Source organism: Aplidium turbinatum, chromosome 2, assembly GCF_918807975.1.
Source record: "Aplidium turbinatum chromosome 2, kaAplTurb1.1, whole genome shotgun sequence".
Lineage (NCBI taxonomy): Eukaryota > Metazoa > Chordata > Ascidiacea > Aplousobranchia > Polyclinidae > Aplidium > Aplidium turbinatum.
In genome coordinates, this window is record NC_137473.1 from 19042636 (window position 1) to 19058027 (window position 15392).

At 37.3% G+C, this 15392-nt stretch overlaps 1 protein-coding gene across 1 annotated transcript in view; it reads left to right on the top strand.

Moving 5' to 3' along the window:
- Positions 1-2952: 2952 nt before the first annotated feature.
- Positions 2953-15392, top strand: part of LOC145788184 (beta-arrestin-1-like) — a 31889-nt gene continuing 19449 nt past the window's right edge. Inside the window, exons 1-7 of the mRNA XM_082599872.1 lie at positions 2953-3047; positions 5865-5895; positions 6434-6494; positions 10780-10824; positions 11128-11225; positions 11853-11954; positions 12637-12764. Of these exons, the coding sequence (XP_082455998.1) occupies positions 3031-3047; positions 5865-5895; positions 6434-6494; positions 10780-10824; positions 11128-11225; positions 11853-11954; positions 12637-12764 (482 nt within the window). The 5' untranslated portion in view covers positions 2953-3030. The remainder of the gene's footprint in view (positions 3048-5864; positions 5896-6433; positions 6495-10779; positions 10825-11127; positions 11226-11852; positions 11955-12636; positions 12765-15392) is intronic.

The following is a 15392-nucleotide window of genomic DNA, read 5'->3' on the forward strand; positions in this document are numbered from 1 at the left end:
CTCATTTTCCTTGATGTTCTTTAAAATTTTTGTCAGTTTGGAATAATGTTCCATTTTGCTCACTGATATTTGTAAACCAAAAATTTTTGTTGGGTTTTGACCTTTGACCCTGGTTCACCCAAGGAGAAGTTCTGAATTTTTCTGAAAAATTAGTAAATTTCGAAGTGGTTTAGCAGTATTTGAAGAGAGGATTTCTCAAAATTTGACCACGTGATTTTGACGTCACTTCCTCTGTTAGCTTCCACGTGGAACATCTTCACCCTACTCCAAGTCTGAGAGTCACTAATAGTGCATGCTTTTAGTGTCATTTTAGTTGATTTTACAGCCTTTTCGCAGTCAGTGAATCTATAACATATAGACCAACAAAACAATTTTGGCACAAAAGATGAGAGTCATTTTAGAGTATTTCAGGGCCCCTGATTCCGAAAATGCACTTAGTTTTTTCGAATTGGCTCTAGTTTTCGAGATATTCGACAATGAACATATTTTTGAAATCGTTTCTCAAAAGATTTCAATTAGCAAATTACTTATTTTCAGCCCTGTTCACCATTATGATGTCATAATTGCACTTGTCTAGTTCAATTGGTTCATATTGCACGAAAGTTCAAACCGCAAGCAAAGGTTGAAATGAACTGTGTTTAACCTAAGGGAGACATAAATACTCAATGAAAACAGTTGTGAATCAGTAGGCCTACATCACAAGAAAAATATCCCGAAAGTCATGTGTTTATGAATGCAGCTTTATATTCTTCTTCTTCGTCGTATGAGCTGTTCTTCTGGACTATGTTTGGGCATGATGTCATCAGCCACTCGACAGTCTCGTCATCCAGGGCCTTCAGTCCAGGCGCTCCATGTGGTGGTTGATGGATTGGGCAGTCATGGACGACATGATCTACTGTCTGGTCTGTGGCGCCACACTCGCATCCCGGTGAGGAAGCCAGGCCTTATATTGAAAAGGTATAAGGCGTACTGAAATGGATACTTGTACAAATGAAGTTTTATTCTAAGCCTTTGCTAAGGCCAAGTCTTTGCTGCAAGAAGTTTTTTTCTGGTCTAGCCTATAGGCTAAATAAATGGCATATAGGCAAATATAATATGCCTTTGACAAGTAGGATGCTGTACAAACAACCCAGATGTATTTTGCTGCATGAGGCAACGCAGAGGACCAAGGCATTCTGCGATAGATACAGCGCTATATAAAAACAAGCATTATTATTATTACTTTGACATGAAGCTGGGTGATCAAGATGTCCTGGGTTCCTCCTAAAGTAGGCTATGCAAACATTGCACTCAAACCCGTTTCTGGGCTCAAGGCTAAGAAGTTCAGAGTGCCATGGCATAAAGAGAGCCGTGGAATCACCATGAAAATTGATACTTCTGCACGGTGAGGATGTTCGAAGGAAGTTGGAACATCATGTTTACATAGAGTGTGCAAGGCAGTCATTGCATGGACGTTGCTATTTCTGTTTTTTGTTTGCCCTCTCTAGTTTCAAGTGGTGATTTACTTGAAACAATAGGAAAACGGGCATGACTGAGAGTAACCTCAATACCTTCAGTAATGTTTTGGAGCAAGATCAAGTTTTTTTCTCAAAACCATTTCTACCACCTACTGTAGTAGTTAAAGATTTAGTTATCAAAAGTGGTAGCTGCAATCTTGGCTCCTCATCTCGATCAACATGGCATTCTTGACTCCAAGGCCAAGATTACGTTCTTCCGCAGCAAGGATAAAATTCTAAGCAGCTACTTTACTGAAGAACATAACTTTATATTCTGTAATTATATAAATGGCCTTCGTACCTTGATGGGTGTTGCTCAGTCGGCCAATCATAATAAAGAGTTGCGTTTGTTCATCGATAGCTTTGTTTTGCTTATTTGTCTAGTTTGTTAAGCAAAACAATGTATGCATTTTGTTTGTACTTTGTAGCTTACTTAGTAGCCTAAGTCTGAGACTGTTGAAATCAACAAATATATTAATGCAAAACGCAAGTTATATATTCTACATCTTGTATCCTCAGGCTTACTTCACATCATATTTTGATTGTTACTAAGCCAGTAAACGTTAAATAGCTGTTTGTTTGGGTTGTAATCAACGTGATTGGTTCCAAATAGCGTTTATACAACTCAGAAATGTGCCTGGGATTACTTCCAGTTTTGTTTATGTAGTAAACGACACGACGTTAAATCTATAGGAGCTCAAAATTGCGAAAAAAATATTTTTGCTGTAACTCAAAAATTAAAGCCAATTCGAGAAAACTTAGTGCATTTTCAGAATCAGGGGCCTCGAAATACCTTAAAATGACTCTCATATGTCCTGCCTTTATATAAAAAAAAGTTTTGTTGGCCTGTGAAAATCGATAAACATCGTCAAATGATTCAAGAAACTGAAAGCAGTAGATATTTACTACGTGAAGGGTGCACAAAGAAAATCATTACTGAAATGTGGTAGACTTCGACATTTTGAGAGTAATACATGTGTCAGTGTTCATGGAGTTGCTAATTAAACCACTTTGCTTGCTACAAGTTTGCGTTACTGCCTCTTATTGTGTCCATTAAGATGCTAGAGTGCATTAGAAGATAGCGGGTGACCAGTTTCAGGGATAAGCGAAAATTCGATATTTTGAAAAAATTCAAACCAGGTGAACCAGGGTCAAACGTTAATATTTTTTTGTGAAATTTGGTGTAGGAGATACATTTACCAAAAGGAACAATATTCCAAACTGACGAAAAATTTAAAAGAAAAAAATTTTTTTTTCGAGATTTTGCGCCAGCCTAGTCTGCGTGTTGTTGCACACAATTGATGATTTTGATAATTTCACGTGTAACAAACATTTTAAAACAGGCAGAAAAACAGATCATACAGGTTATCTCTATGAGGTTGAGGTAAAATTTCAGCAATAGAAGAACAAGCATTTTGGTTTTGTGTCAATTATTCTTGTATATTTCTTCAGATTATGCACTTGTCACATCGTAGCTTTACATGCAGAATTTGTAAACAATATTTTGAAGTTGATAAAGTATTTTTGGATTGAAATGTCGTCTGGAACAAAGTGAGTAGGCTATTAGTCTCCAGTACAATTCTCTTACTTGTGTAATAGTGTACCATGTTTTCTCTTCATTATATATATAATATATAATTAAAAAAGTAGTATGATACGGTACCATTTGTAACGTTTTTTTTGCACTGCATAAGTGCATATAATCATGCACTTAATTGTTAATGATGAAATCGCAGTGTTTTACTTGCTGTCTAACACTCATTTAGGTAAAACTGTGTGTTATAATTTTGCAGATTTTTGGAATGTTGTTGGGTCACATAGATACCAAGCCAGTAAAAGCTCAATGTTGCTGAGATTTAAAGTTGTGAACCTGTCTAAGACTTAGACTTACAGATATATTATAGACAAATTAGCCATACGCAATTTATATGGCCTTCTGTTTTCCTAACAGCAACATCCTGACAAGTGCATTTTAACGATTGCTCCGTGAAAGACCACCAGTTGTGGCATGTGTTCTTTCAGTATGATTTAGTGTTGGGCGACATATCGAATTTTCGATACGATATCTTTTCAATATCGTTCGATAACTCGTAACTGCAAACCCCTACAAAAACGTTGCCGAAGCCAAACGGCAAAAGTTGAAATTGCCTCGGCAATTGCTGTGAACGTTTATTACGAAAAAAATTGTACCAAACATGGAAAACGAGAAGCGAAAAACATGCTAGAGTAGTCTATCATGACCGCACTGTTTGATTTGTTGTGATGTATTAATACCAAAAGTAGCGGTAAAACGAGCAGCGCGATACGCACGCTGTTACGGTAATTCACGTTGAATAACTCACGGGGAAGAAAAGTAAGTTAATTATGGGTTGATTCAACGTTCGAGTCAGCACAAATCGATTTGATTTTCCCGGCTGTTTATATTGCATAACAACAATGCCCAATAAGAAATTTACGTTTGTTTTACATTAATTCGACATCTAGCGACGTTGAATTATCATAAAATAACGTTAATTGCTCAACCAAGTACCGATAACAAATTAATCGCTCCCTGCGAGAAGATTGCCTCGATTTAGGTATGCACTAACATAATTTCGGCACAGTTGGGATACTGCGAGCAACACAAAGTCTGTTTGATGAAGAACTAGATGTCAGAATCAGAATCATGAGATGCTGTATCGGAGGATGAGGTTGCCGTGTCATCACTAGAATCGGACACATCAAGAGGCTCATCGCTTGGCTGTAAATCTAGACTGTCCTCGCCGTTCGCAATGAAGCGTTCACGTTTTGCCGTTTTTGTGCTTTGATACCCATCCACACGCCTCTTTCGCAGAGCTCCATTGGGGTGTTGACTAAGGAGCAAATCTATGGCAGTGGCATAACGACTGGGAGGAATGTCTAACCCTAACCTTACAAGCGCTATTGTGGCCTCGGCATTTTTATTGCCGACGCTAATGCGCCATTCATGCATCTGCGTCGGCAATCACCTCGGCAATTGCCGACACTAATTTCGAAGACTGAGTAACTCTTTTCTTAATTATATACAGTAGTACAAAAATATCGAAAAGTATCGAAATACCGAGTATTTTTTCAAATATCGTATTGTTTTGTTTTTTTCAATATCGCCCAACACTAGTATGATTGCAAGACATAATGTAAAACTCACCTGCCTTAGAGTAAAAACATTGCAGATTTCATCGTTATCATATAATGCAGAATTGCAGATACTATAAAGTTAAAACATAAAACACACAATGACAGAGCTGTTGTCAGCTATTTGATGTGTTGATTTAAAAGTTCTAAAGAGACGTAAAACTACGCAATGGCCCGTTTCGGCTAGTCCGATTCGGCTAGTTCCCTATTCGGCTACAGTTTTGAATTGTATTTTGTATTTTATTCCACAATATCGTTTCTTTTATATTAGTTGAAATCATCGAAGCTTTAAATGAGTGGGGTTTAGGCCTAACCACTGAGATCTTAAATCATATTTATGACACCGGAAACATCCCTAGTGATATGGTACGTTCCATATTCATAACTTTACCAAAGAAAACCGCAGCAACAGAATGCTCACTCCACAGAACAATTAGCCTTGTGAATCATCTAACAAAGATCTTACTCCAAATCATGATGATGAGATTGAGACCAAAACAAAAATCGGAAATTTCAACAGCACAGTTTGGATTTGTTCCAGACAAAGGTACCACAAAAAGGAATTTTTACATTAAAAATGATAACAGAGAGATGTATGTCCGATTCTTCTGTTTATTTAGAGAATTTTGTATTTTATTCCAAAATCATTTTATTCCAGAATTTTGTTGTCTGGGTTCGTTCAAAATAAGTGTTTTGCATCAAAACAACATTTTTCATGATTAACAATAGAGGTTAATGAGATAAAGTCTCAGCGAAAACGTGTCAACCAAAAAAAGACAGTTGCCAAATAGCGTTTGACATAAAAGATGAAGTTAAAACCTAAGTGGCAGTTTAGAATAAACCTGGGTTTCGGCGTTGCATGTCGTAGTTGACCATTTAAATGCTTGCGTATGTTCGCAGGTTGTCCGTCAAAAAAGACTGTAGCCGAATAGGGAACTAGCCGAAAGTAGCAGATCCGTAAAACTAAGTATCAAGCTTAAGAAGAAGCTTTCTTCGCAAAAACTCCCGCATGCAATTGTGTAATGGAACGTTTGTGACTGTCTGATAAGTCAAACTAATGTTTTTTATAAAATACCAGTACTTGAAAATCGTACCTCATAGTAAAGTTTTCATCATGATGTTACTACCGTATCTATTTGTATATCCTTTTGCATTCCTTCTTACTTTGCCTATTTGCTATTTATCATTCAACTTATTCTTCTATTTGCTGTTTAGAGTTTTCAAGAAAAGCAGCACCAATGGAAAGGTTTGTAGTTATTTCTTGTTCTGAACTGTACAAGAAACGTTAATTATCAGTTACCTAATGATGCTTACAGTCCTTATTGCCAACAAACATAGCACCTTTGTTTGTTTGGAAATGTTCATTGTTCAGTGATTCTGAAACTGGAGCATGTCATTTAATTTTCCTAAAGCATTATACGAAACTTAGGGTTGGCCTAGTTTAAGACGGTCTCATTAATTGTGTAAATGAAAATTTTTCAATTTTATCTTATGAAACTAATATTATAGACTGTATATATATTGATTTTCTTTCTTAATTTGGTGTCAGTGAAGCATCGCAAGCTCTACAGATTGTGTTTAGCACTGAAATACTTTGAGAGCTGTTAGAGTAGCTGGGTAAGCTAGGAAGGCTTTGAAGCATTATGTTCGCTACACTACTTTCGTAGCGACCAGCTATAGTGAAACCGCTTTTGCTGTGTGCGTATGACAAATATGTTTAAAAATGTGCAATCAAAACCACTTCCATATATTTATGTCTAAACGTTGACTGCCATTCATCCCAGATAACCACGTACTTGGGGAAGCGTGACTTTATTGACCACATTACACATACTGATCCAATCGGTAAGCTGTTGATTTGATATTTTTTGTGTATATACTGTTAATACTGCGGCAAGATTGTGTTTCGTAAAGACCCAGACAGAAAATCAAGGTAAAAAATGACTGATTTGCTGTTTCGTAAAAGTTTGAAGTTACTCAACACCATAGGTTAAACTTCATTTAACTGTGTGGAAACATGAATCTGATCGTAAAAAACGTTTGAAGCCTGTTGCTTTGAAAATATTAATTACCATGGTAGTTTTCTGCTTGATCGGCTGTTGCTTGTACTATAAAATGTGGGTCTGCTACTATTCGGTGAGTCCGATTCGGTGAGTTCCTAACCTCTAACCCTTAACCCTAACCCCAAATCCTAAAACGGTAATGATAATTAGGCTACGGTACCCGATAATTTAAAAAAAAAATCCCTTTAAGGGATCGGACTCACCGAATCGGACTCACTGAAATGGGCCATTCCGATAAAATGTATATACTATGTACAATAGGGTGTACCATTTTGCAAAAAGTTTTTAAAAATTATTGCGGCTATGTAGTACGGGTTTCCACTTTTGTTAAAAAGTATTTTGGTAGAGTTTCAGAATTTTCCCGCCAAAACTGTGGTTCTGCCGCCATTTTGAAAAAATGGCGTCCAGATAAGATATTATGAAAGTCTACAGCCTTAAACTGGCGTAATGTGATCATATAATATGTCGATTACGAAGTTTTTGGGGTCGCAGAACTCGAATTTGGAGTTAAAAACACTCTACGGCAACAATTTTGCAAAGTGAATTTTGACATATAGATGTGACCACACTGTTTTGGACTGCAGATTTACATGAAAAGAGCATCTTATTGTCATTTTAACCTTGAAATGCATGTAGGCTATGCATAAACTTTTCTAGTCGGTGTGAATATATCAATCAGTATGAGGGAAAATTTAACATGTACTTTCTCGTGTACTTTCACATCCGATGAAAATCTACTGACTAGTCCACAGTATAGCCTATAGCCTGTACTTAGTTACTAATCTACCTGCTTATTAACTGATGGACGGCAACAGAGTACCCCACGGCAGACCAAAAAGTTCGAAAAGCCGAAGTGAACTCTCCCAACTGGGTAAATGCTTTACTTCTACACGATGAAGATCATCATTAGCTCAGTGACTCGAATAGTAGCTAGTGATCGTACGCAAGTTACAAGGTTCAGATCAGTAATGCCACTGAATGAGACGGCCGGTGAAGCACATCGCTCACTGGCACAAAAACCAAAAAGAAAGGTCTTCCTCATTGGGAACACTAGCGAAAGACTAGGTGTTCCAAAGCTTCCTAAAAGCTCTGACGTTCTTGCTAGGCTGCTGTTCCTCAGAGACGAAAGTCACAGAACGATCAACCAATCCATCGTGATAGCAAGGGAGGAAATTCCCCTGGTATGGAAACATCATTTTGGCGTGGGTTAGGTATTTGGTAAGAAAAACGAGAAACAATCTGGAACAGAGAAGTAATCGTGAAAGGTTATTGTTAAAAATGCGGATACTAGACCGGCATCTGAAGAATTTGTATGAAACTTGGTATCAACTAGAACTTGATTCTAGGCGTAAGAGGAATAATAGTGATTCATTAAAAAAACGTTTGCGTGATATGGAAGAAAAGCTCAAGGATCCTCTGAATATATGTAGCCTAAGACTACTTCGCGATCAATTCTCATGCATTCCGGTATTATTGACTGGGAGACAGATTTGATACATCTGAAAAATTAGCTCCAGAGAGATCAAGTAGGTTGTGCATTGGGCAGAGATGCTCTGTAGAAGAGACGGGACTGAGCTAGAAAAAAATGACACAGTGCAGCTGGTGAAAGGAAACAGAAAGAGGATGTTGCTGACAATCTGAAAACCGTGAAGTTGGACTTAAGTACAGATGAAGAAACAGAAAGTGACAGTGACAACTGGAAAACTCTTGAATGGAAAAGAAAATTGGTATTATGTCGCCTAGCCTATACCTTCAACATCTGATCGACTTGGATGAGCTATCGGCAAAGAACAATGTTCGCTATGTGGCTCAAGCATCCGGCATACAAGTCGAAGATACTAATATCAGTCACAACAGCTCATAGACTGGCTAATAAGACTATAGGTCCTCTCATTCCCAAATTAATTATCAGAGATAAGTTCCAGGCCCCTGATTTGGCAATAATTCACTGGGCCGGTAAGATTCTGAAAATGAGAGGAAATGTTTCATCAGAACAGTGCTGTGTATATGTATCTGGCGTTAGTTTTGATGATGAAGGTAATGCAGAAATAAAAGCTTCTGGGAGTGCATGAGATACCAGACGGCACCAGATCATCCCAGGAACAGGCCGTTATAAAATTGGTGGAAGACTGGAGAGAGAAAAGTGTCATTGATGGTAGGTATTTGATACAACTGCCGTCAATTCAGGGAAGTGGCAAGGTACTTGTAGGCTACATTGCTGGAGGCAACAATTGGGAAAGCAATTTGGAACTTATTGATCAAGAGTGGCAACAATATGCCAGTATCAGAATGGAAAAATTTCAGTGATTATAAGAAACTAAGCAAATTCGTTTTGAAGGTAAGGATGGTCAACGATATTGTGGAACGCGGGATTAAGCTAATCACTCATTTTATTGACAGGTGTTCTGACGAAAGCCACCGGCAAGCTCTCTTGCTTGTCGTGCAAAGGCACAGAGAACAGTTCTGAAATTACAAAAAAGCTACCTTAGCCAAACTCAATTGTTAAAGAAATTCGTCAAAAATTTAGTGAATTGAGTGTTTGCATAACTCTGATAGGCTATTGTGTTGATGAAATACTGGGAATTGAAATCAATCAGGACTGAAGCATAAGGAATAGCATGCAGAAGAAACAGCGATGGATCGTGTTTGAGAGTGATTAACTCAATTTGTTTGTAAATGAATCGTGTTGTTATTTCAACAGTTTGACAATATTTCAGGAATGCTCATTCTGGGGTGAGGTATTCTTGGTCAGGTTGTGTCCATGTCTGCAAAATTTCACCATAAATTTCAAGTGGTAAAATTTCACTTTGCAAAATTGTTGTCGTAGAGTGTTTTTGACTTCAGATTCGTGATCTGCGACCCCAAAAACCCCGTAATCGACATATTATATGATCACATTACGCCAGTTTAAGGCTGCAGATTTTCATAATATCTCATCTAGCCGCCATTTTGAAAAAATGGCGGCAGAACCACAGTTTTGGCGGGAAAATTCTGAAACTCTACCAAAATACTTTTTAAGAAAAGTGGAAACCCGTAATACATAGCCGCAATAATTTCTAAAAACTTTTTGCAAAATGGTACACCCTAATGTACAATCACATAACACAAAATTCCAGGAATCCATGAATAGTTGACAATGATACTGAATTTGCAATTCTCTCATGCTAAAATAGATTGTGGGTTATCTGGTATATATATACAGTAGGCTACTTTATAACTAGGTTCATCTATGGATGGTTATACATCTTTATGCTTTTGTATTTCCAACTCTTAAACAATTTATACGTGAATATATTTCCGCTTCCAAATGCGACATTGTCTAGACCAGGGTGTCTTAAACTTTTTACGCTGCGCCCCTTGATATCACCTTAAAACTTTATGCCCCCCCCCTCTTTTTTTCTAGTTTAAGTTATAAATCAAAGTCAAAGTATATAAGTTTTACATACTGTATTTTGAATTTTAAAGCAAATAAAGATAGATTATTTTTCATCATATGTCAATCAATAGATTAAGTGGAACATAATGTTCTTTTTCTCGCATTAATGAGAAGGATAAAGCTGATTTTTTGAAGCAATATAATTTAATTCGTGAATTATATACTGCAGTTGAAAATGCACATCGTATGTCAGGTTCACGGTCAACTTTGTTCCGAGCTTGTTTTTTAACAATATTACAGAGAAGCCCCTTTTACACAAAAAACGTCACAAACAGCCATTGTTACCGAACAGTGGATTTTAAACAACATCCGCAAAAATAGGAGCTGGGAACTAAAGTCAAAACCAGGTCATATTTCCACTTACCGACCGTCAATATAATCGTGACAAGGTAACTTGTTACCAACATTTCTGTTCTTGTCTTGTACAATACAGTGGCATGCCAGTACAAGCAGCCTACCACGTTCCCTCCCCCTTTGGAGAATCTTCACTCCCCCCAGTTTAAGAACCACTGGTCTAGGGCTTTAGGGCCTAGAGCCCTAGATTGCCTAGAGTCTAGGCAATCATTTTGTTAGCTGTGAGCATTAACTCCAGAGTTTCATGGTTTCAAAATATTCTTGTTTTTACGTCCAGATGGAGTCGTCCGTGTGGATCCTGAATATCTTAAAGAAAGGAAAGGTAATATCTTCCCATGATTATGTTGTTGAGTAACCCCATGTGTTATATTAGTGCACTGCACAATTGTTGAAACTGTGAGATGATAAACACATCTCATTTGTACGAAAATAAGGCAAGAAAGCACGACTAAGCTTATCGTCATGCTTGCTTTTTTCTATTTATTCTTTTAAATATTTGTCTGAACAAAAAAGGAAAATGTTTCAATTGCACGAGTTTATACTATAGACTTACAAAATGTGCAGCATACAGTTTCACATACAGCAGCAAATTTTTAATTTGTTACCATTTTTTTTTACTTTTTAGTGTATATGAAGTTACTGTGTGCTTTTCGATATGGTCGTGAGGATTTAGATGTTTTGGGCTTAACTTTCACAAAAGATTTCTGCACCACGACAATCCAGGTGAAAAACGCTTTTCTTTTCTTTTCTCAAAATACTTGGTCTATGTACAATATGAAATCAAAGAATGCTGTATATATCTACTTTTTGAGCTTTTGCTATTACTAGTAATAAAAGGTTTCTGCAGACTCTTAACCTCAGTTCTGGCTTCTCGGTGTTTTGGGAATTGCTAATCAAAAATAAAAATAATTGTAGGATCCATGTAAAAGGATTCAACCATAAACATTCATGGTTGAATCCTATTGATTACTACTTTGATTTTTTTCACCTGTGCACTTACTGTAGCTCTTTCAAACAATTCAACTTTACAAAGTCGATTTCATATTTTTACAGTATTTTATGGAACGAACGTAGTTTCAAGTCTAATTCGACGTTCAGCAACAAGGTGTGCTTGCAGTGGCATTACATCGTGCTGCATGCATGACATGATGACCTAACTACGTCATACTTTAATAAACCTGTGGTTAGTTCGGGTAGGCTGCGATCGCGTCAGTGTGTCGTGTGTTCGTATTAAAATTCACTTATTGATTTCGTTTTTAGTTTAACCTGCAAAAACTGACAATAGCAGTAAAATGACATCACTTATATCGATTGGAAATATTTCAGCTTGTAACTGTATTTAATTTGTAGGTTTACCCTCCTATTGACGAAGATGCAAAAAAGCCCAAAACAAAGCTACAAGAGCGACTTATAAAGAAGCTTGGGGAGCACGCTTACCCGTTTTTCTTTGAGGTAAATGACGAAATTTCCGAACTAAGCATCAAAGATTCCGATCATGCACTTTCTTTGGGGCGCATCGTTAGCGATTACTTAGACATGGCGAATGTTTGCCTTTAACTGTGAGAAAAGATCCAACAATATTGTCAAGTTTTGAGAAAAACTCTCCTTGCCCAGCCTCATGACGCCATGGCGTTTCGCCATGAGCCCAGCCTCATGGCGAAACACGTCTCTATCGCTGTCAATTCTTGCTACACTCGACTGCCGAGAAACACAAAAAGAAAGCATAGCCGTAAATATTATAAACCTAATTGCGGTCACGAGTATAGGCTATAGACTGCTGACTGACTGCAACCAAAAACGTGTATTATAAACGTCGTGACACTAACATTTTTGCAGTATATATATATTTGAAGTACAAATATATCATGTATCAATCGCTTTTCTCATCCCAAGAACCTTCATCACTGCCCCATATTATAAAAGCACAGACACTTCCTGACAAGGTTCCTTAAATCCTTAGAAAGTTTGACCTTTGATGGTGGATTTAAAGCTTAATGTCACGCTGTGCCGTCACAATGTGTTATTTCTTTCTGCTGCAACACGGCAATTACCATATAAGTGTTTCATAAACTTTTGGTAAGCTTGTTATAATTGTGCAGCGAAGCACCGATTTAACGATTACGTTATCTTGTAGATTCCAAAAGATTCCCCTTGCTCTGTTACCCTCCAACCCTCGCCTAACGACACTGGTAAGGCGTGTGGGGTTGATTACGAGTTGACCACCTACTGCGGCGACACAGCTGAAGAAAAGCCGCACAAAAGGTTAGCTTTTGTTTTCATATTCCAAAACGACTTTCCGTGTATTTCCTGCAGGATCTTGCATGAATCATATGAATGACGTCGACTGCAAAGCCGATCGATGTCGCGAATTCTTATCAATTGGTTTATTAGATTTTTAGCCGTAGGTTGTGCTTCATGATAAAACAATAAACTTTTTTGATGATCGTGCTATTTTTAGCTACTGCGTTACTGTAGTGTACGTTTCATTGTCAGCGCATTGGGTTGCCTATAACCGTATTGGCATGCGTGTCATCCTTTTTTCTTGCTAATTATGCGAGGGTTGTTGTAATTCACTTGGGAAATTTTCTTGTCGTGATTTTTAATGCATTCTTTGCAGCGAATGTATCGCTCTGTGCCAAAGCTGGGCAATCCGAACATGGTCTTGAACATTGACAAGTTGGTTTAACTATCACAAGCTTTATGCGTAACTTTTTATTGTAATCCCCTCTTCATTGGGTTTCTTTTCCTGAGCTACATCATTTCCTCTCTGCTCACATGTTGTACAAGATGTTTGATGGAGAGTCTACATTGATACTTTTTTTGAAACGGCGTTGTCTGTTGATCAAGTTCGCACGTGTGTGTCATAGCTCGATTATGTGTTTACTTCCTAAACACAAATGTGCAATAAGTCCAAATTGACTCAGCACACACACACACATACTTTTGCATAGCCTGGTGCACAGCTTGATTCTGTGCCAAGATCAAACAGTCTGGTCACATTCACGCCTCAAGTTCAACTTCAACAAGTCACGGGTCAAAAGCATTGAAGTAATTTTCTTCATAATTCAGCTTTTATAGATAAATTTTGCTTGTTTGTGCGTTGGTGCCTCCATTCTACGAATAAAGTAGAATATCCCAGCCAGCAAATGTTACGGTTTTATTACATCATTTTAATGTCTAGCGAAACGATATAAAAATGTGTCTGACTGAGATTACTTCAGTTTTTACATCACCTTGTACGCTTGTCCTGAGTGCAATTGCTCAGGGAAATAGAAAATATTTCTTATGCAATGCATCCAATACTTCCCACATGGCTTTAATAGTCTATTGATTCAAACAAGCGATGGTCTACGTCTGATTTACAATTAATGACGACCGAAAACTTTATCATGCAGTGCACACACTACACTTGGTCTATAACGAATAACACACACTTTATCATGAGACCTCTGATGGGAAATTGGTTTCAAAGTTTCAAAGCGGGTGTGTGGATCACGTCATTACTTCCCCAATCAATACTCTGTCTTTAATGGATTAGATATTGTAGCGTCTTGGCTTTTTAGAATAATCTTTTGGCATCGACTCTAATATGCCAGCACTGTGTAGCGTTTTCTAAAAAGGGAAAATACGTCGTTTCCACGCAACGAAACGTTACAAGAACTGATATGATCACGCTCTGCACTACTCGCATTCACTGTTTTTGCCTTTCAATGAAAACACTATGCGACTTGGTTGATATTTGCTTTTTAACACGAAATCCCGATTTCTTGTAGATCATCAATGACGCGGCATAGAATAGAATTTAGTTTTCAGCACAATACTATCGGGCTAATTTTTGTAACAATGGATTTAACTTTGATTGCTATGTAAAATACAAATGAGTAATTCTCTTGGCAATACGCACTATCGTTATACTACCTCACACCACACGTTTCGTTACACCTCGACCAGGAAAGGGTTACATGCACATTGTACATTTTATTCTTTACGTCAGTGACCAAACATGATTACTTAAAAGCACACTCAACCAACCTCAACTTATAAGTTTTCTCAACGTGAGAAAGAAAGCTAAACGCTATTAATAGAAATTTGACAGTGAGTTTCTTTTAGGTGTAACAACGACCAGGCTATATTTCAAGTGCTTTTGGGGAAAGCAATCAAATCCAAATTTGTATCACATAAGAACAAATACATTATCAGTGAAATTCAATACTAAGCACGCAGACGTATATGCATAAAATACATGTCTAAATAAATTTCTTTGCCATCAAACCTACTTCAGTAGCCTACTGTTGTTTACGGCTGGTCTTGATTTCGGATCAGTCAGTAGCATTTGTGAATAGCATGAATCCACAAATTTGTCTGCCATGCAGCGCACACATTTTCCTTGAAAATGTTGTTATAAAATAAAGAAATCTATGTTGAAGCACCACTCAGGTCACACTTATTTTGAGATTTTGGATTGTGTTAATTTTTTGTGTAATGGTCAAGACACGTCCCCGATTAAAAATTGATTTTGTTACACATTCCCAGATAATATCCTTCAAGGCGTGATTTGCTGTGGCTTTGCAAACATGTAACTTCATTGAAAGGGTTGCTTTCTGACTAACCAATTTGTATTGCTTTCAATGCTTGATCGCTTTGTTGTTATGAACAAAATTAGTTATAAAGTGGACTGATTTCTTCTTTTAGACACTTTGCCATCACCTTGCACTGCAGTTAAAATACATTGCAAATTTGCGTAAACTTTTTTTTCTAACTTCACATCTTGGAAGCGTTGTCATTTAAAAAAAAGTGTGAAGAATGCCTGGAAGGCGTTAGTGGTGTTTCTCATAAAGGAAAAACTCTTAACATTAAACAAAAAATAGGTTATCATTTTTTGGATATATA